Consider the following 20,699-nt stretch of genomic DNA (forward strand, 5'->3'; position numbering starts at 1 on the left):
GAAAACTTTAGTTTCCCAGGCTTTAACCAACAGGGCATAGTGATCCTCCTACAAAGACAAAAGTCCTTTAGAACACCAAGAAGAAAGAGAAGTTACCAACAGCTATATTTTCCTGAAGGAAGCAGGGAAAACCCTTGTGTGGCAAAACTTAAAAATCTGAATTACAATATCTGTATTTAGGCTCCAAGTTATAGCAGGCAGAGCTTGCCATGTTCCTCACCCGGGGAATATCATCGTCGTCGTCATCGTCACTTTCATCATCTGCAATAGGAGGGGGATGAGGATCGGGGCCCGATGTGATAAAGTTCTCATAGCTTAGTTCCATTTTATAGTGGCAAGATGTGTCACTGTCGTACTCTGCAAAATGCATATGGAAATAATGAGATCGTAACGCACTAGAAGGCACGCAAACATATTCCATGAGGTTTTTGAGATATATTGCATTCCACAGTCTCCAATCAGTCTGTGGAAATGTAATGCGCTTTGATATAGCGTAACCAATTCTTTGAGTCAATCAACTGTAGTATCTTATTGTATTCAAAGCCCTAATAAGATAATTTCTCATTGCAGCTGCAGTAATCAAAAATAAATTGTGCATCCATACAAACGAAGACTAAAGTAAGATGATTTTTTTTTTTAATTACCTTGTCTAAAAACCAAATAAGCATGTATTTGACAAGGCTGGTTGTACTGCTTTACCTAAATAGGCAGTACCCAAGGACTGCAGCCAGGGTGAGCTTAAATCGTGTTTAACTGATTGCAATTTCTCCTGAAAGATTTTTTTTTTTTAAATAATTTAATCATCTCTTTACGTTGTTGAGCCGTAGCAACAGCAGCAATTCTACAAGGAGGTCCATGGGTGCCGGGATCAGAAGCTATGCTGGTGCCAGCATCGTTATCGCTATCAGAAGCCATGGCAAAAGGCAACGCTTCAAAGTTGGCACTTATTTCTTCAGCTAGGTCAATACACAGATAAAAAGCGGAATTCCTGTGAGCCTGTCCTTCAGCATAGGCAAATTGGCGAGATCCAAAGTTAGCACGGACTTTCGTGTTCTGAAAGAAGATGAACATAAAAGCATTAAGATGAGTTGTGGGTTGTTTTGATCCTTCTCTTTGCTCTTTTAAAAAAACTCAGCCAAAGGGAGAAGCTGTCCACATCTCTGTGCCATACGGTTTTCCCTGCATCCAGTTTTATAGCTAGAGATGCTATGGGAAAAGCACTAAGCTTCTAAACACAAACTTTGGACTTGCTTTTTTTTTTTCCTAGCTTCAAGATAGAGCATACTTAGCTAGTATACTTTGAAGCAAGGTCACTGCCAAGAAGGAATACTAACAGAAGGGCTACTAGCACAGAATAATGCCATGGCACCACGCCAACTGCACATTAGTGTCCTAATGGGCAGAAAAAGTTCAAAATAATGGCAAAACGTTTTGCCCCTAAGAAAGGTAATGGAATTCCTCAATCTAACTCCATAAAGGTAAAAACTATCACTCTACTTTTTTCTGGACAGGTAAGAAAGCTCAGTATTTCTAGACAATGTTTTTAGTGTTTCTGAAAGGATGTGTAACAAGCAGCGTATTTCTGCTAAAAACTTGCCTTTTTCTGAATGTGGACAACAGGCCACATTCCACCAGAGACATCTTCTAGATACGGCCCAAGTCGTTGCCCACAATACGTAAAATAAACTCTGCCTTTAGCTGGCTGCCCTGGAGGGGGCGGAGTTCCTTCTGTTCTTTCCCATCCAATTCCTGCTACATCACCTGTAGAAAAATAAAATCATCAGAAGAACAACATGGATTTAATCTGTTTTCTCATCCACTATTTCCCTTACATTTAGAGGATTTTCTGGTTTACCCGATAAGCACATTAACTGCACTGTTACATACCAGGAGAAAGAGTCACATCCAATCTAACACTCTTCCACTGTAGCAAGCTGGAGCCGTTGTAATGCACTGCTCGCCCATTGCTGAGAAGTAACACAAGAAGAAAATTAAAAAGAGCACTGAAACAAATAATGATTAAAACTCATCACCAGCTGAAGTCTAGGTAGCTGTAATACTGTCAAAAGGCAACCCAAGTCTCCTTATTTTGGTAAGGAGATATTCTAGTTCATCATTTTAGCATTTCAATTGAAATGTATGTGTTGCCTACTACAATGTGCTCACAGTACTCCTCCCTAAGGAGCTTAAAAGTGTACTGAGCAAGTCCATGATTTTTGATGTACATCTCCAACGTACTTGTGAAAAAGACAGGTGCCCACTGGGTTTGTCCAAGCACCATCCCGTTTTTCGGCTTCCGTAGCAAATCCGAACGAAACTATTGGTCCAGTGTCATCATCTGTATCTCCATAGGAAACGACTTCAATTTCCCAGTAGAATGATGGAGCCTAGAAGTAACAGTAATTTTAAAAAATTATTTACAAAACACAGCTAAAATAGAAAATTTTCTTTTTCTTTTCATGCGCTACTGAATATTAAGTGACACAAACTGCTGTACAGTTGTGAGTTCTTACCTGTACTGGAACTGGTGAAGTGGCATAGATAAACGTGCCCCGAGGAAGTCCCCCACCTGCACTAGGATCAGCCAAAAAGGTCACAGCTGTGAGATGCGATGAAAACATGCATGCTCTCACAGGGGGAAACACTCTTGATGGGCTCCAAGTGATTTCTTTGGGCTACAAACAGGAAGAGAGCATTTTATTCTACCAATTACAGTTGAAGTAATCTACTGAAATTCAGTGACACATTCTTTTCAGAAGTACACACTTAATACAACTACCCCAACTGCAACCACAACGAATCACATCCCACTGCAGAAATTCACATTGAATGAAACGCTTAAATAAGAATCCAACAAGTTTGGCTCCACCAGCCCAGACAGACCCTCGCCACTCAGTGGCTGGCTTCGTTTGCAAGGGGCAGAAGGCTCCGCGCTCTTTCTGTGCTTACCTGTCTTCTGTCTGCTTGGAGCGGAGGAGGAGGAGGTCGAGCACAGTCACGATACAACATTCGTAACCTTTCACACTGCATTTCTACAACAAGGAGCCGCTCCCCTGTAACAACAAACCAAACCAAGTCAGGAGGTTCCAAGCAAATCTAGTTACTTGAGTCCAACAATGCAATCTTAATACCAGTAAATAGAAACAAATATGACATTTGCATTTGAAGAGATCTGATCAAATATTCTCACTTACCCAATCAACAAAATGAAGGACAAAATCTACATGTATACAAGTAATTGTTTTCCTCATGTTTCATTTATATTTGGTGAGCAAAGACATTGTTATGTTAATTAAGATATAAAGTCCATTTTAGTGAGCAAATTTATGACCCAGCAAAAGCAGGAAGTCAAAAGAATTAATGCCTACTGTCAAAAAAAAAAAAATCAGTACACTCCCATTTACACTGGAGACTGTACTGAAATCCACTTGGTTCCCACCCTAACATCCTTCAACTTCAGCCACTTTTTCCTCCAAGGAAAGAGTCTGACACGTTCCTAAAACCTGCCCTTGAGCTAAGACGTCTGCTGGGCCTGCTGCTTATCCTTAAACAAGAGGGAAGGAAATCAAGAGCTCAACGATAAGGAATATACGAAAGCATTGTAAAAAACAGCAAAAAGGTCATAAAAAGAAAACATATAAATGGTAATGTCAAGGAATACAGAGCAGGTTACAGTGGAAGCAAGAAAAGCGGAGAGGGTTCAGAAGCACTGCAGCAGAGAGCTAGTCCCAGGATTTGCATCTTCTGTGATGCAGAGTGCTATCGCGTTTTGGCCTAAACTTTATGCCTAATGTCTAAAATGATTTAGTCAGATTATTAGCTACTGTCCCGTTAACAGCTCTGCAGCTATGACACGACATGCTGTACTGTGCTACCTATCAAACTAAGTAGCTGGAGGACAAAAGGCTGAAATGGTTTTAGAAGCTGTTATGTCTCTGAACTGAATACAACAATGAAGCTGCAAGAACACGTTGAATACCTACCAGGGCTGCACTCCTGCGCTACCAAATTAAGAACTTCTACAGCAGCTGGACACTGTTGAATGAATTCTTCACAGAATGAGCTGTCTTCTAACAGCTGAGCCATCACCAGGCATGCTCTTAATGGAAAAATAATACGTTTAAAGCGTTACAAAAGCGTAGGCTGAATTCAAAGTTGTCTTTACATGTACTGAATTCAAGACTATTTTAAAAGACAGCACACCGACTGATCCATTTCTTTGTCTGGTTGCTTAGCTATCCATTGGAACTTTCACAATGACAGCTTTCCCCGAATTCATAACGTTTACTTATACGAAGCATTTGCTCAATGCACTGTCAGTGTTACAGGGGGCCCTTTATTTTTGGTGCTCATTGTAACATCTAGACACCACGTGCACCAGAATTTTTGCATTGTCCCCTGCGGTCCTATGTCAATACCCACAGAGGAAGAAAAGAAAAATCCATGCAATTTTCTTCAACATTTGTGTACGGTATCAAAACAGACTGAGGCGCTGCACAAAAACGGACGACTCACCTGGTTCTTATTTCAGCAAGAAGCCGGACCACTGCCATTACTGGAGTTGAGCCATCTCCTGTTGCAGGAAGTGAGGTGTGAATAGATAGACTTCCCTCCTGAGGAAGCAACATGGACTGGACTGCCTGTACTACCTTCTCAGTAATGGACAGTTTATGAAGAGGCAATGCCTGATGGTGGGGGGGCACGGTAAAAAGTTAAATTCAAGTAGTTAGTTTCTAAGAAATGAGGGCGGTTTATTACCTGGAGTTAATTCTCATTTTGTACTATCACAAAACCAGCACCAAACATCAGTCAAAAAAAAAAAGAAAAAACAGAAACAAACCCCAAACCACCACCACACTATGCAATGGAACATCTTTAAGCACCAAAAGATGAACATCCATGTTACTTGAATGAGAACTCAAATAGAGATATTGTTAAGATATGTTTAAAACAATGAGGCAAACTTTATAAATAATCATTAATCAAAAATAAAACAGACTTTTTGCATGCTGTAGATTAATTGCCAGTATGCTGTGACCAAAAAAAAATAATCAATTGATACTATATATACTTAATATTGGATTCTTAAAACTACCGTACCTCAGATCTTGGAACACAGAGCCTAGATAATGGAATAGTTAATGTGTCTGACGCTTGTGAGGTCTTTCTACTGTCTATACTGGTAGGTGGAAATTTGACCGTTGCTATACCTTCTTGTTCATTAATAGATGCCACAACTCCAATGCTTCCCGCTATTCCTTTACCTAAAACCTACAACCAAAGAAGGTCTGCATAAGATTGAAGGCTCTACAAACACAAACCACTGAGCGTTTAACACCACGCACCAACTCAACACACAATTGGAGCTGGGTATTTTAGGAAACAGGAATAACACAGAATAGCAGTCTCCACAAGAGTTATTGCAACTGCTTCACGATCGCAGGCAATCGTCACACTGCATCACGTCTCATTTGAGATATAAAATGTATATGGTGCTGAATTACCTGCACTTCAGAACCTATTTTAATTGTCTCCTTAAAGCCACCCAGAGCACAAAGGGCAGCTACTGCCTGCCGAGCAATTCTTTGAAGTTTAGCAAGTTTCCTTCCACTGCTACTCCCGTTCTCCAAAATACTCTCTGCATACTTCCCAAGTTGTGGAATGTACATCAGAGCCCGAGACAGAACCTGAAGACAGAAGCAAAAATACCAGAGAATGACTTCAAAGCACAATTCAAACAAAACCCAGCGCCCCAAGCCTCCAGCCCACACAGTCTCAGAAGAATTATTTTTGTTCTTGAAGAGAATTATATAACTCAGAATATTCTAAGTTCTCTGAAGTGCGAACACCATCAAAGCCAGCTCCGTTCCCTAATAACTTTTAGAATCACAGTGTTACATATATAATCTTAGCAAAAGTCTTCACTCAAGGATTTAGCCTCAGCAACAGATTAGGTGCTACATGATTCAGAGGAACATAAAAGCAACGTGCTGTGCTTTCCAGCCAACACTTTAGACCCTCCTCATGGCAAAGAGGACTGAATAGCAAAGGTAGAATAACTACCCAGCAAAGGTAAGATAACTCCCTAAACAAACAGCATTATTAATCACTGAAAAGAATGACAGGTGAATTACAGAATGACAACGCATTCTCTAATGCCAGATAACTTTTGATTATTTATTCCATCCTAAGATGTTAGATAGATACTGTCTACTACAACGTGCTGCTTCTGTGCAGTTAAGCATCCCAGTTTGAAGTGTTGGAAGTAGCAAATTGGAAAGGAGTAGCTTAGGAAATTTCTAATAATTAAGCTCTCATAACCACTCAGTACATGCTTGGTGTAGAACTCGATACTTAAGCTTCTGTTTGCTTACTTTTTCAGCAGTTGTTGTCCATATTTGAGCTGCATTTGATTCTGGTGCCATCAACAAGCTATGCAGCAAAGCGATCACCTCTGCTGCCATGCTGTTGGCAACATGACCACTAATGAATGGCCTCACAGGATCCGTCCTATACAAAAGAAAGCAATTTACCCACTCGCTTCAAAACAAGAGAAGGAGAAGCTTCAACTGTCAACAACAACATACAGCACAAAAAAGGGAATTTTATGAAAGCCCAGGTTATGTTCTAGAGCACCACAAATACTGGTATACAGAAAAGCAGAATCAGTACAGAATCGAGGTGACCCACCTGGCAAGCTCAGAATTCCTCTCTCTGCAAATGGATGTTTGGGCAGTCTTCTTTTTGTCCCCAGTGGACAACCCGCTAGTAGTTTCTGGATTGACAGTTTCTATAGGTGGCCCAACACTAACTATTAGACCAGACTGTGCCCACTTAGTTGCCTTTCGAAGAGCTGCAGCAGCTTCTTCTGTAATAACTTCACAGCAGCCACTCTGAAAATAGAATTGCCATATAAGACAAATACTAATGTTAGCTCTATTTGGCCACACTATGTGATGCATTTAACTCTCCTCCCTCTGCATATGTAAAAGTACCAAGAACAAATCAAAACATCCTCCCGTATGTATTAGTCACAGTCACGAGACAAATTCTCTCTGTTGCTTTTTCTCATCTACAAAGAGATCAGAGATCAATGTGGACTCATCACCTTTAATATTCCATTCTTAGCTTAACAGCACAGTTTCTCTTCTCTGATCAAAAAGCCACACGTGAGTATTTCTGGCGCAAATACTCAAGAACGTGACTGAAAATATACAGGAAAATTCAATTTAAATGTGTGGTTTAAAACTCATACTATCAACATGCATTAAACACTGCAGGAAAGAATTATTAAAGGGGCTTAAACACGACCTACAACAGTTAGAGGAAGCCTCAGTCGAAATTCTTTTTCCTCATTTATTCCTGTATTTACATCAATAACTATATAACGCGAGCATTACATATAAAGTGATCTTTCTGAACAGTTCTGCAAATTAAACAACATTTAACAAGGGGGATTTAACATCAGTAGCAACCAAGAATTCTGACTGGCCACCAATTTTTATGATGTTGAATAATTCTTTAGTTACTCTTTTTCTTACTTTTGTCATGTCTCGATCCATTTTCACTACTTTCTCCATATTTGCTCCAGTTCCTAGTCGGAATGGACGACCTTCTGAGCTACTGTTACAGTGAAAACAAAACACATGAGCTTTGTTTTCATTAGTGGAAAAAACAGCTGAACTATACAGTCCGATTTAATGTATTACACATGTTTTCACATTATTTGAAAGCAACCCTTGCAACTGAATCGCTTAACAAGAATAGAAATACTTGATAGTTAAGGACATACCCAATTGCACTGTACAAGAGGAATTTAATACTATTGAATGTAGTTATTTGCATAGCAATTTAACCCTTCCCCTCCTCAAAAAGAAGTATCATGAAATTGGCTTTTACTGAACACAAATGCCTGAGGTCTCCGAGTTAACCTTTCACCTAAGAACCCCCAACAGCTCTACTTTTTAGAATCATTTTTAGGTCATGGGTTAAAAACCAACTCGGAGCGGGGGAAGATGAAACAAATAGTACAAAATGCAAGAGGTGATAACATCGGCTGATTGACATTCAGAGATCTCAAAATCCAGGTGGGTACTAAGACTACTAAAGAAGCTGTAATAGTATTACCCAGCGTACGCATTATTAAAAGCTATGCTTTTAAAGCCATTTTGCTTTGATAGTTCCATTTCTTAGTCCTACATAGTCTGTAATACCATAACGAGATACATTTAATTTTTCTGATGGAGTATCATTTAAGTAGCTAATTTTTCATGTGATTATTTTCAGACAGATTAAGACGTTTTTACGTTCCTTTGCCCGTGGCTTACACAGCTGGTAAGCAAACCAAAACCAAAACGTCAGGCTTCATATCCCCCTCCTCCTTTTATACACCTGTATACTCTGCTCTGTTTCAGCTTTGCTGCTCTCATCATTGCTAAGTCGTCTTCTACAAAAGAGACAAGTCCAGGAAGAACTGGGATTTAGATTCCCTGTGCTCCTGCCTCACCACAAATTCGGTATAGAGGCACGCATTTTTAGCCAGGTAATAATATGTTAAGCATCAGCCCTCTAAACCATTTTTGCATTATCTTATTATTTTGCCAGTAAACACAACAAATTGGGAAGACATTTTGCTTTCCTGTTTACTAGTATGTCTAGGATGCATTTTTCTACAGCTATAGCACTAAAAAGAGAAGAGAGATGGAATTAGCTAAATTGGTTGTTAATTCCAATCCAGTGAGTTAAGATTACCTTAGTAACGGCTGAAGGACTTCATGGGATGACTGGTCTTCCCGTTTATGAATAAAAATAGACAGTTTACCATCCACTGCCTCGCTTTCTTCTCCAGGATCTTTATCACCTTTTATGGAATTTTTAGGGCTGGCTTTTGCCAAAGTAGTATCTGGCTCAGAGGCAGTTGGAGAAAGAACTGTCTGGCATCCTTGAAGCAGAAAGGAGAACAAACAAAACAAAGAAAACCACACAACCGTGAACTCCACCAACAAACTTTTTTGCCCTTGAAACTAACACTAACACACCTGAGATGCATCTAAGACATCACTGTGACACACTCCTTAGCCTGAGAAGAGTTAAATTAAGAGGCAGATGGAACGTCACAGAAATATCCTACCTTTCAATACTGACATATCATACACCTTTTCCTACTTGAGCTTTCTGTCAATACAAAAGCTCCTTGAAGATAGATGCCTTGCCTGGCAATTTCTCAAATGAGCATGACACCAAAAAGATGCTGGTACCTGGTACTACGTAATCTGCCAGCTTTGCCAACAGCAGAGAGGCAATCTTGGAGGCTGGGTCACTGGGATCATCCTGTTCACTGTTCAGAGATGGTACCGAGTAACTCCAGGGAGGCAACTCCACATTTCCACAGTCTTCAACACTCATGAGAGGCAGTGCAGCACGACACAATTGGAGGATTATAAGGACCAACTTTGGAGAAGGACGCTGATCCAAGAGCAGTGACAGAAGCTTGGACACACAGGCTGGCTGGCTCAGGATTGCTTTACCTATGTGGCTCCTGAAAAGGGAAAAAAACCCACCCAGGTAATTGCTATTAGAAAAAAAAATATTGATTGTTTCATGATTCTCTTGGAATTAAATGAATTTATTATTTACAAGATGTAATTTAAAAAAATTTCAGTGTCTGACAAAACCTTGACTGCATCAATTGTTACATAACCTGATAGCACTGATTAGACACTAGATTGAGTAAGTGTCAGTTTACAATCAAGTCTTGCAATGATTTTGGAAGTTACTTGCTGGAAAAAAATCCCCGTAAGGACCCCCACCTGCTTTCATGCATAATAAAAAAAATACTCCAGAGGCAAAGGCCTAGTACCTCGACAGGTCATTAAGAAGACTGAGAACATCTTGAAGAGCATCATTTCCTGCAGCTTGATTACCACAACACTCCGTAGCTCGTGCGAGATGGTTGGTAAGAAGGCTGGAGACCTGACGAGCCAGACCAGAATGAACAGCTTCTGTTGAACCACCTTTAAAGGCAATGCAAGAATACACAACTATAATTAACAAAAATGAATGTACACATCTACAAATTCCTTACCCATAAGCTGAAAACCATAAAAAATATTTTTGTTTTGCTATAGCAGAACTTTTATAGATAAAATGTCTTTAAATAAAAATAAAACCTGATACAGGATCTATGTCCCATTAGCCAAAAGCCACGTATCTGTACGTTTATGTATGTTATGGGTGAATTCTATCAGAGGAGAAATGCATAAGCGGTAACTCAGGCTCTCTAGGTTCTCTGGTTATCTCTAGACAGAACCAAGTGGCAGGCTTGAAATTATCTGCAACATAAACGCTCCCATGGGAAGGAAAAAAAGATGGAATTAAAGATGGAAAAGCTAGAATTAAAAAAAAAAAAACAACCAAGAAGAAAATCAACTTATTTTTGTATCCACTTGTGTGGTTTAAAGAACCCACACGGTACTGAAGTCACGGTGAATGAACGCCTTATTTTAAACACATTTACAGCACTTCTCACAGACTCAGGCAATTCTAAAGCACACAGCAGAAATACATTCGGCAGTGTTCCTACCTTCTTCTTTCTCCCATTCCACACAGCGATTGGCTAGCACCTGGAAGGCAGCCCAAGCCATGGTAGCCACCTTCTGTTTCTTAGTCTGTTTTTCATTCGAACTGGATTCTGTCTGGCTGCTTAAACTGCAAAGGCGGTCCATAAGTTGTACCAGGCCACTACGTACCAAACACTTCTCTTCGCTCCTGCATGGGAAGAGAAATTCAGAATTCACTTAAGTAACTTTTCAGTCACTAACAAGAGACACAGTGAAAATCCAGAGCTTGCTGTTAACTCAGCAGTTTATTACTTCAATTCGCAGAAAGACAGTTCCGTGCCTCCCTTGTCCTCCCCAGATGAAATTCTGTATTCTGAGAAAATTAACCAGGGTTTTCTCAGATACTCCTCATTCTGAATAAAGGGAGTATATTTATTCTACGTAATGCTTCTCCTTAAGGCAACACCTAACGAGGACAGCTATGGATTCCCTCCTTCACTTTCTGAAAGAAATACTTTCCTACCTTGTGTAAGGTATAGTGCATAAGAGGCCAATGCTATTTGCACAAGCGATGGGGTAGCGAGCACACAGCGAGACCACAGACGTCATAGTCTCTCCAAAAGCTTCCTGGACTTGCTCCACCATCCCGCCACATGTGAGCTCTTCAATTCTGTTGGTAGTTAAGATGTTTGAAATGGTGGGTTTTCTAGGTTAAATAAAATGAACAAACTTCCAAATATAGCTTTTAAAAAAAACAACCAGCACATATTAAGAATTACTCAAGGAAGATTTAGAAGCAAAGCTGCTTTAACACGAAACATATGTAAACAAGATAGTATGGTAGTTTTACCTCAGACATGACTGAGATTTGACTACAAACAAAATACTTACAAAATATTTACCAAACTTAGATGACCGTATCAGCTAAATCTACCACTAATACCTAATTAAGATGAATTCAGAATTAAGTCATATACATATCTATGGACACGTCATCCCAGTACGAAAGGAAAGTTTATCTGCTGCCAAATAAAAAAAACCTTTTCTTCGAAGTTTCTGCCTTTTTACCCCACAAGGGCCAAACTGGTTGTTGCAAACTTTGTTCATCAAACGTGAGCCCTCACAGCTAGTCACTTCTCACGGTTTTTCTTTGCGCAAAGCCATTTACTATCTTCTACAGAGACCGAACCATTTCATTATTTTCCGAGAAATAAACACACCTGGGTCCCCCCTGAAGTACCATGGTCACTGGGCCTACGAGATGCGTCACACCACCAACGCGAACAGCTGCCGTCAGCAACTCTCTCATATGCACCAGGGCTTGCTTCCTTGTGTTCCCACGCCGCCACCTCGTCTGAGCAGCCAGCAGAAAACTGCTGCTGGATACCTAGGAGATTTTGTTCGGTTTTTGTTAATGCCACACAGGCAAGACACCTCCCTCCTTCGTGAAAGTTCGAATTTGAAAATACAACGATTTAGCACATTTGAAATGACATACCGCTTGGTCAGGGCTTGTTCCAATGAAAGCGAACAGTTGCCCCAGTAAGACACTGTATGTGGGTTTATCTCTGCTGTCCTCAATGGTCAGTGACTGGAGAAGAGTGAAAGAGCTACTTCTGTGGCTGGTAACATGGCGGCGCCTACAAGAATACAGGATAATTACAGCTGGCAGCAGTAAGCTGTTCCAAACACCAAAAAAAAAGTGCTGTGCTTGCAAAGCTTGTGATGATTTTAACAACACAGGCCACGTTATTGTAAAGCAGCTTAGTGGAATAAACCCTTGCATACCTTTGACTTGATCTAGCAAACTCGATATCTTCGTTACCAATCATTTCTAAGTCCGATGGTGCTGACATACTGCGAAGGAAGACGGGCTGGCGGACTGCGTGAGATATCACTTTTGTTTCAGATGCTGATTTACAGGCTGCAATATTATACAACATGAAAGAATGTCACTCCGGGTGCAGGAGGTTATTTACAAACTGTTTTTAAAATCACTGTGGACATTCCAGTGAAAGCTATAACATAGGGTCTAAGCAAGAACTTGTAATTCAGTTTTGAGGACTTTTCAGGTACTGTTTCAAGTTAGTTTTGTTTTGATTAGGTTAAGCATTTTTTCCCAGTAATTCAGGAGACTAAAGTTTAAACTCCACATATTATTACTCAGACCTTAATTTACCATCATTATGGCACCCAGAAGAAAAGACTCAACTTCATCTACAGACAGTATAAGAATTTATTTAATTTGAAAAATTAAAAATAAAAAAGGTTTCATTCTATTTTAAGTAGAAGAGGGCAAGTAAGAGAAAAGGAATAAATTCTATCTTTAGGAAAAAAAGAAAAAGTACAGTGCTGGTAACAAGATCTGTACCTGGAGTCTCTGCAGGGGTACCAGATATACTTCTTGTGATACCAGACTGTGCTGCAATAGTGACATGTAATAACAGCTCTGCTCTGTTCATCAAGCTCTTAACTAATGTTTTTGTTTTTGCTAGGGGATGAGAGGTCTTCTGTATCAGTGAATTCACCTCTTGAAAAAACTTCTCCCTAAGATTATGAAAGAAAAATACAAGAAGCAAGCTCAATTACGTTTTAACGCCTTCTGAAACAAAGTGTTACTGTGAGAAAGGTTATTTTAAAGAAGGCATATAGCATTAATATATTCTATGCCAACAAAGTAGAAAGCAGAAAAAATTAAAGTAACAAACAAGCAATTTGTTAGTAAGTACTCATAGCTGTAGGTACTAAATATATTTAGCACAAATGTTTCTAGCAATTTAATCAATTTAATTTAATTGGTAGACAGACAGGAAAATTAAGTCTTAAAGTATTTGCATCCCTCGTTAGAAGTTCATCTGAATGTTCCCGCCCCCGAAGATCGTTTTCTTTCTATAGGTCTACCAGCCTTTAACGGAATTAGACATAAACCGCTTTCAAAACATTTGGCACCAGCTTCTGTTTCACATCACTAAGCATCACAGGGTACAACGAGATTCAAGTGCCTAATTCAGTAAGCTTTTATGGATGTCCGCAACTTTAACCCGGCACACCTACTTTTGGAACTCACTGAAATTCCACAGCTGCTTAAAGTTACCTATCTGTTAAGTACCTTGCCTAAATGGTACACTCCACAGCCAGCTACTAACCTTAATGCCAGGACCACATTCTCAAGATCACTTCCATCAAAAGAAACTTCTTTCATTGAACACAGAAGTTCTAGTTCTTTCATCTTGCTCTAAACAAAGTGGAGGAAAAGGATGAACATGTTTGATTGAGAGAGCAGCATGAAGCACGAGCACACACAGCAGCCACACCGCTTACCTCATTGAAGTGATAATCATAAAAGAACGGGACATTGTTCTCCAGCTTCCCATGCATGGCGTCATCTACCTCATTCTGCCATTTCTGTTCCAGCTCAGCCACGCTCTAATAAAGAGACAAAACATAACACTTACCGCAGTTGTTCATCTTGAGTAGATGAGATCTTAGAAGAAGAAATCAGAGTACATTTTGTGTTTCTAAAATGCTGGTAATACACCTTTATTCTCAAAAAAGCCTTCTTTTTATTTGTGTAATTTTGGTTTTTACCTGCAATTGTCTCTCCATGGCATTTAGCTTCTTAAAAGTCTCTCCCATAATTTTACAAAGTAAATCATATTCTTCGGCATGTTCTTCCTGATACTGGAAATTTATCAGGGACTGGAGCGCATCAACCAAATTCAAATGTTTAATCACACACGAAACTACCATCTCCTCCATTACTTCTGGTTGAATCACTTCCCTAGGGTTACAGGTAAAGCCAAACTGATTAAGCAAGAATAACGGACACACTTCGATAAGTCATCTTTACAATTCACTAGACGCTGCGGTCACAAACAAGTATTTACAGAACGTTAAATGCATACCATCATACATGACAGGCATGCCACATCCTTACCATTGCTTTCTTAAGCTGACTTACTTTGGCACCAAACATTTCAAAAAATAAAAGTCCAAGTTAGAAAAATAAAGCAAAAGAACAACTACTTACTTTATACTAGGTCTAAATTGAGGCCGAGCACGTCCAGAAATTTCCCTGAGTTTTATCATGATTCCTGGGGGCAGCCTAATCCTAGGCAAGTCAAAATAGTGTCCAACAGGAGGCACTAGAACATCAGAAGGATATGTAAATTCTCTGTCTTCTTCTATAGTAAGAGGCAATGGGGAAGGACTTGGTGTAAGGGCTGGAGATATTACACCATTAGCTTCCACCTGCCACTGGCACCTGGAAAAATAAATGAAAAAAAAAAAAAAAACACAAAAGAAAAGGGTTTTTAATATATTTTTCTTTCATAACTCTTCCCCCTCGTTCAGAAAGACACATTAGGCAACAACACATTACAAAGACAGGCTACATACTAACGTATCGAGCGTGGCTGGTACCAAGCATAGCCCAATGCTCCTCTACTTACTCTAAAGAAAACCCCTATTCTAGAGAATATTCCCTTAGTTTTAGGCAACACAGAAGGACTGAACAAACTCTGCAGAAAAAATTATCACAACAATCACCTTAAAACATGAGACTTGAGCACAACTAGTCGCCTTCCCTCAGAAAAAAAAAAAAACCAACCCAAACCAAAAAAAACCCCAACAAAACACAGCAGAACTTCAGATTAAATTTTGGTTTTTACCTTTGTAATAGTTTAGATCTTAAGAGCTCGTGACAGGTTTCTTCATCTTTGGTAATTTCTGGTCCATTGTATAGTATTCGCAGCATAGAACAAGCTAACACAGAAAGGCCAAGTGCCAGGTCAACCAAGAATGGCAAACCTCCCGACACGTCCTCTGAAGACTCCTGTAGCAGGAACAATGATAAGTTACACTAAGCAATCAACCATGAAGTCCTTCCCCAATATATTTCAAGAAAGGAGATTTGATATTTTTATATATAATCTTTATATATAAAGATATATACAGCTCTCACGTGTCTTTTACACAGAGGTATATTGAAAAAATGCTTTAACAATTTAAAGCAATATATAAGAACAACTCAAGACAAGAAACAAAGGCTTTAAGCATTCTTTTCCTGAACCAAGAAAGAAAAGAAAAGGTAAAGTTATTTTTGGTTCAGTTGTTTTCTGGCCTGCAGATCTGCCATCTGACAGACCTAGTCCTAGCTTCCCAGTAGGGGGACACAAGTTTCCTTTTGTTTGATCCCACCGTCCCTCCCCTCTCTTCTTTATAGGCTGGAATCATTATTCCCTCGTTAAATCTCTGATTTCCAGCTTGTTACAAGATACCCATCTCTTCAAAGAAATCCTGATCTACAAGCACCAGGAGATATTAAAACATCTTCATGCAAGTCTGGTGCCAATGACAAGAGACAGGTAAGACCTATTTGGTAATAACCATCTTCATAAAACCCTAAGCATGCCACAGACCACGCCACAGGGTATCTCCAGCTAAGGCAACCAAACGTCTAAAACTCAGGTCCTTCACATTGTAAAAAGATGATTTGTCTCATTGCCAAAGTAAGCAAGCTATTACCGTTTTAAATTTCAAACATCAACTTCTAACTTTGAAGTACATTTCTGTTTGATCTGAAGCGCGCAACAGACAGAAGAGAAGTTGAAGCTGAACCTATCCCATGGAATCTGTCACGTTTGAGTACCTGTGCTCGAACAGTGCAAGCAAAGCCCCACATGGCTTTGTCTGGAGTGTTGTGCTCACGGCCACTCCGCATTTCAAAGGAGAAGGTGACTGTATCTCCTTCCACCTTAAAATTTTGATGGGGAGGAGGGGAAAAACAAAAAAAAAAAAAGAAGATACATTTAAGAATTGAGGCAAACAAACAGACTTTTCATAAAAGTGGCTTATTTTATGGATTACTGTTTTTAATGACACTTGTCTAACTATTACTTTTATCTCCAACTATGCACTCTGATTTAAGATCCTTCCCTTTTTGTAAGGGCATCTTTTAGTGGACAATTTGATTTTAATTTTGCTGCTGGCTGGCTACAGTAAAAAAAAAAATAACCACCACAGTTGTAGAGTCAAAAGTAGAATTTATCAGTCTGTTACTTGGCCTTAACTTTCATCAAAATACTTTCATTATTTGTCTGCACAAAACATTGCAATAATCAACAGTTCCCTTCCTGAAGGAAGACAGACGAGCTCTTAAAGGAGAAGAAAGTCCACACATTAATAGAAGACTTTGCTAAAAGTGCAGGTTAAAAATCTATGTCTGAAAAATCAATGAAATCCCATTGTGAACAACGGAGCGCTCGTCTGAAATTGCTGTCTAGTTTATTACTTGTTTTCCTTTTGGGAGCTTTGTTATGCCTATAAGCCCAGTTTTAGGGTGGGACAGTGTAAGAGCACAAACACATAAGAAAAAAAGTCATACTGCATACAATCTCAGGGAACATACTGCAAAATTTTTGAAATATTGAAATTTTGAGAAGTTTGAGGGATTTTACTGTCTTAGCTCTACTGCCAAAAGCATCCAATGTAATTTTAAAACCCAACACAAACGGTTGGAAAGCTGCTACATTTACTACGTGTTATATTGGTGGGTTAGTGTTAAAAAAAAGCGCAGTCGTGCCCATGGACCTTAAGAAAACATGCACAGCCTCAGACAGCACAAGAATTTCTCCTAGGAAGATATACTTATGAGAACAGTAGTGCCATTAGAGACTCTAGGACTGAAACACAGCAATAATGAATTCCAGTAAAACATAATAAAACAAGATAAGCTCAAAGAGAAGCATCACACATAACAGACAGCTGAGTTTAAAGTTATTCCCCAAGGACATAAGAGCCCACTTATGAAGTGATCTCATCAAGCTTTTAAGTGTACGATTATCCATGGATTTCACTGCTATAAGGGTTAAAACGGACTCGACATGGTTTCCAAAGGGGATTTTGCTATGTGAAATATTGTTGGATTATAATACTGTACCTTTACTAAGTCTTTCGGCCAACCAGTTCCTAAGACACTACGGCTGCCATATCCCAGTGTATTGCCTCCATACTCAGCAACCTTCCTACTGTTTGTGTTAGGACCAGCATAGATCACCAACTTCAAAACATAAAATACACTGTTAGACTGTAAGAGAAAAACAAGAAAATCTAATAATAATAATAATACTTAGCACTTACACCGCGCTTTATATTTTCAAAGCGCTTTATCAACATTAACAAATCCTCACAACAGCCCTGTGAGGTGAGTAGGCAAGTATTATTATCCCCATTTTACAGATGGGGAAACTGAGGCAGAGAGGAAATGGAGTGACTTGCCCCCAAGGTGACACAGCAAGTCAGCAGCAGAACTGGGAGCAGAAGTCAGGAGAAATCCTAACTTCCAGTCCTCATGCTGAGCTAACTACAACATACTGCCTCTCTACTAATAAATGGATTGGTCTCGCTCCCATCAGACTTAATATTTTGTCAGTGACTTCAGTGGGAACATGACAAAAGCCAAAGTTTTCTGGAGGAGTTTAACCAGTAATGGGTGACATTAATATTAAAGACACTTATAAATAATAAATGGGAATGAGTATCACAGGACTTGCTTTATGTTGAAGAAAATATGGCAACAATTAGTAAGGAGCACAAATAGCTCTCCAACTATACAAAGTAAGTAAGTGCTAGTAGTTGTGCTCTTGAAATTGAAAATACTTGTTCATATCGATCCATGTAAACAAGTCATTTATCATCAGGCAGGAAAAAAAAAGTAACCTTTCCAGTTCTGCCCGGTTTAAACAAACTGTGCTGATCTACAATGTAGGCAGCTAGACTAAAATCTGAGAAATAAGGAAAACTGACTAACAGCAAGAGTGAGAAGGAAGTCAAACTTTGACAATCCAAGACATCATGAAGTGAACTTCAAAAAAAAAAAAAAAAAAAAGAAGAGTTGGTATGAATATCTCGGGGGGGGGGCAAAAAACCCACCAAACCCAAACCAACCCCCCCTGCCCCCAAGCCCCACAACTCCGGAGCCCACTATAGTTCTCCTATTTCATAACCACCACTAGTTCTGACATCTTTTGAGGAAACTTCCTAATTACAGAGCCTAACTCTTAACAACAAGATCCTCATAACTGACAGGTTTTAATATCTAGTGATTGTTTCGATGTTTATGTTCTGAAATAATACACGAGAAGAATTAAGCATATACTCTTTTTGGATTGTTTCTTCAAGAAGAATAGAAATTAAACATGAAGCATTTATTTTCATCTTCCTGCCTTTTCATGTCAACAACTGTGTAAATTTTCTATCATTTTGCTGTCTAGTCTTAAGATGAAACTCAAGAATTCTTTTAAAAAGTTATTCACCTTTGCGTCACACAAGAAATAACCTCTCTGCATTCCTGTACTTTACAGCCTTGAAGTAAGCAAACTGTGACATTTCGGTGTACACCGATAAGCTCCTATCAATAAAACACTTCTGCATTATCCTAATCACTGGAAATAAGGTGCCATGAAAGACAAGGGGCAGAAAAGATGAAAATGCGAAGTGCTGCTGACGGAAATATATACAAAAAAAAAAGAATTTCTGAATTGGGCCTTGCTTACCTTATCATAATCATATTGTGAAGAACATCTGTTGTCAAATCTAAGATATAAACAGCGGGCTCCCGGAATATGTACAGTTTCTTTAAATTTATAGTTATCCCTGACAGGGTGAACTGTTTCTACAGTCTTCCCAGCAGCCCAGGGAGCAGGGATCTTCAAACCCGTAAGAAAACCCGGTTCTTCTTTCTCTTCCAGCATTCTGAAATCAGAGTGAAAAATTAGCCTTAAAATTCAACACACAGATTTCTACCATATATTCACACATCAAACTAGAAAGTACTTAAAATAACCTCTCAGTATTGATACGTGGCGACACAGAGTATTGACTCCTCATTTTAGGCATAACTATATTGAAGGAACATGCAGAACTCAAATAGCATGAACTCCATACATTAGAAATAACTATGCCAATCTCTAACCTGTACAGTCTGAACTTTCCCCTGTGTAATTTTCCAAATTACGGTAAACAAGCTAAGTACCACCATAAAAACCTAAATGGTACTATATATGGGTTCTAACACAACTGGTAGCATAAAAAACCTTCCCTCCTGGGACAGCACCCAAAACTGATTAGGCTGTCATAAAACAACATGCCTAATATTTCACTGAAGCTTATAATTTGGAGGACAACTGAAAACAAGTTCTTCAGAGTTTTCCCACAGTATATTACAAGTTGTTTAACAATACAAATTCTGCAACATTGCAAATGGCGATAATAAGCATTTTTTATTTAATTTCGCTGCGTGTTCCTGTTTCTAAGCAGAAGCTGTATAACTCTGAGCTGAGACACAGGATTTAAATGCCGGACTTAAAATCATTATATATCTCTATGCAAATGAAGCCACTTAATATCTTTCCAATGGTTTTAATACTGTATCTCATGCTGCCAGAGCAATCTACTCACGATGCCCTTCCGTAGCCTAATTTATGGTAAAAGGAACATTTAGAATTAATTCCTAATGCTTGAAGCAAGAGAAAAAACAGAACAAACCATACCCTGTGCAAACAACCTGAAGATATTAATCATTTAATTTTATATGCAAAAAAATTTTAGAACTAATTGCCTTTTGTAAAAGCTTATATCTCTGCAAGACAGCCTTACAAACCATTACAGCTTTGCCTTAAAAAAAAAAAAAAAAAGACTGCCGCTTCAAGATTTATCCCACAGCAATAGTCAAACGAACATTACAGCTAAGATATTTTGCCCCATGAAAAGACCCAAATGTAAAGAAAATCACCTCTCATCAGGTAACAGCTTCCCCTTCTGTTCTGATGCACCACTGGGGGAACTGTTCAGTTCTGAGAAAACTGGAGACTGAGTTTTAAGCAGCAGTGCAGTCTGTAGCACAAAATATAGTTAGTGTTAGAAACACGCAAACAGTAAGTAATTTTAAGATTCTTGTTATTGAAATATATTAACAATCACACTGTATGCTGTTATTGACGATAAATCACTACTTCGTAGCTGCTGTACCAAGCCAAACTTAATATTCAGCATTATCAGCTGTTGTAGCTGTTGAGCAATTCTTAAACTATGACCTGCAGATCACTTACTGCAGAAAGCTGACCAAGATCTACAGCATTT

The 20,699-nt window shown here is 39.1% G+C and overlaps 1 protein-coding gene across 1 annotated transcript in view; it reads right to left on the minus strand.

Moving 5' to 3' along the window:
- The window catches only part of HECTD4 (HECT domain containing E3 ubiquitin protein ligase 4), a 63,184-nt gene that overhangs the window by 22,382 nt on the left and 20,103 nt on the right, over positions 1 to 20,699 (minus strand). Inside the window, 33 exon segments of the mRNA XM_009880308.1 lie at positions 1 to 48; positions 221 to 357; positions 813 to 1,053; positions 1,598 to 1,761; positions 1,888 to 1,967; positions 2,239 to 2,387; positions 2,514 to 2,675; positions 2,950 to 3,053; positions 3,984 to 4,099; positions 4,516 to 4,685; positions 5,101 to 5,271; positions 5,505 to 5,687; positions 6,375 to 6,510; positions 6,691 to 6,893; positions 7,542 to 7,623; positions 8,752 to 8,941; positions 9,258 to 9,538; positions 9,860 to 10,013; positions 10,583 to 10,767; positions 11,083 to 11,229; positions 11,780 to 11,946; positions 12,058 to 12,199; positions 12,348 to 12,483; positions 12,931 to 13,106; positions 13,706 to 13,794; positions 13,881 to 13,985; positions 14,148 to 14,340; positions 14,590 to 14,823; positions 15,230 to 15,393; positions 16,210 to 16,347; positions 17,500 to 17,619; positions 19,115 to 19,313; positions 20,353 to 20,453. The exon segment at positions 1 to 48 is cut by the window's left edge and continues 18 nt beyond it. Coding sequence (XP_009878610.1) covers positions 1 to 48; positions 221 to 357; positions 813 to 1,053; positions 1,598 to 1,761; positions 1,888 to 1,967; positions 2,239 to 2,387; positions 2,514 to 2,675; positions 2,950 to 3,053; positions 3,984 to 4,099; positions 4,516 to 4,685; positions 5,101 to 5,271; positions 5,505 to 5,687; positions 6,375 to 6,510; positions 6,691 to 6,893; positions 7,542 to 7,623; positions 8,752 to 8,941; positions 9,258 to 9,538; positions 9,860 to 10,013; positions 10,583 to 10,767; positions 11,083 to 11,229; positions 11,780 to 11,946; positions 12,058 to 12,199; positions 12,348 to 12,483; positions 12,931 to 13,106; positions 13,706 to 13,794; positions 13,881 to 13,985; positions 14,148 to 14,340; positions 14,590 to 14,823; positions 15,230 to 15,393; positions 16,210 to 16,347; positions 17,500 to 17,619; positions 19,115 to 19,313; positions 20,353 to 20,453 — 5,067 coding nt within the window.

The sequence above is a fragment of the Charadrius vociferus genome, unplaced genomic scaffold, assembly GCF_000708025.1.
Source record: "Charadrius vociferus isolate BGI_N301 unplaced genomic scaffold, ASM70802v2 scaffold332, whole genome shotgun sequence".
Classification (NCBI taxonomy): Eukaryota; Metazoa; Chordata; class Aves; order Charadriiformes; family Charadriidae; genus Charadrius; species Charadrius vociferus.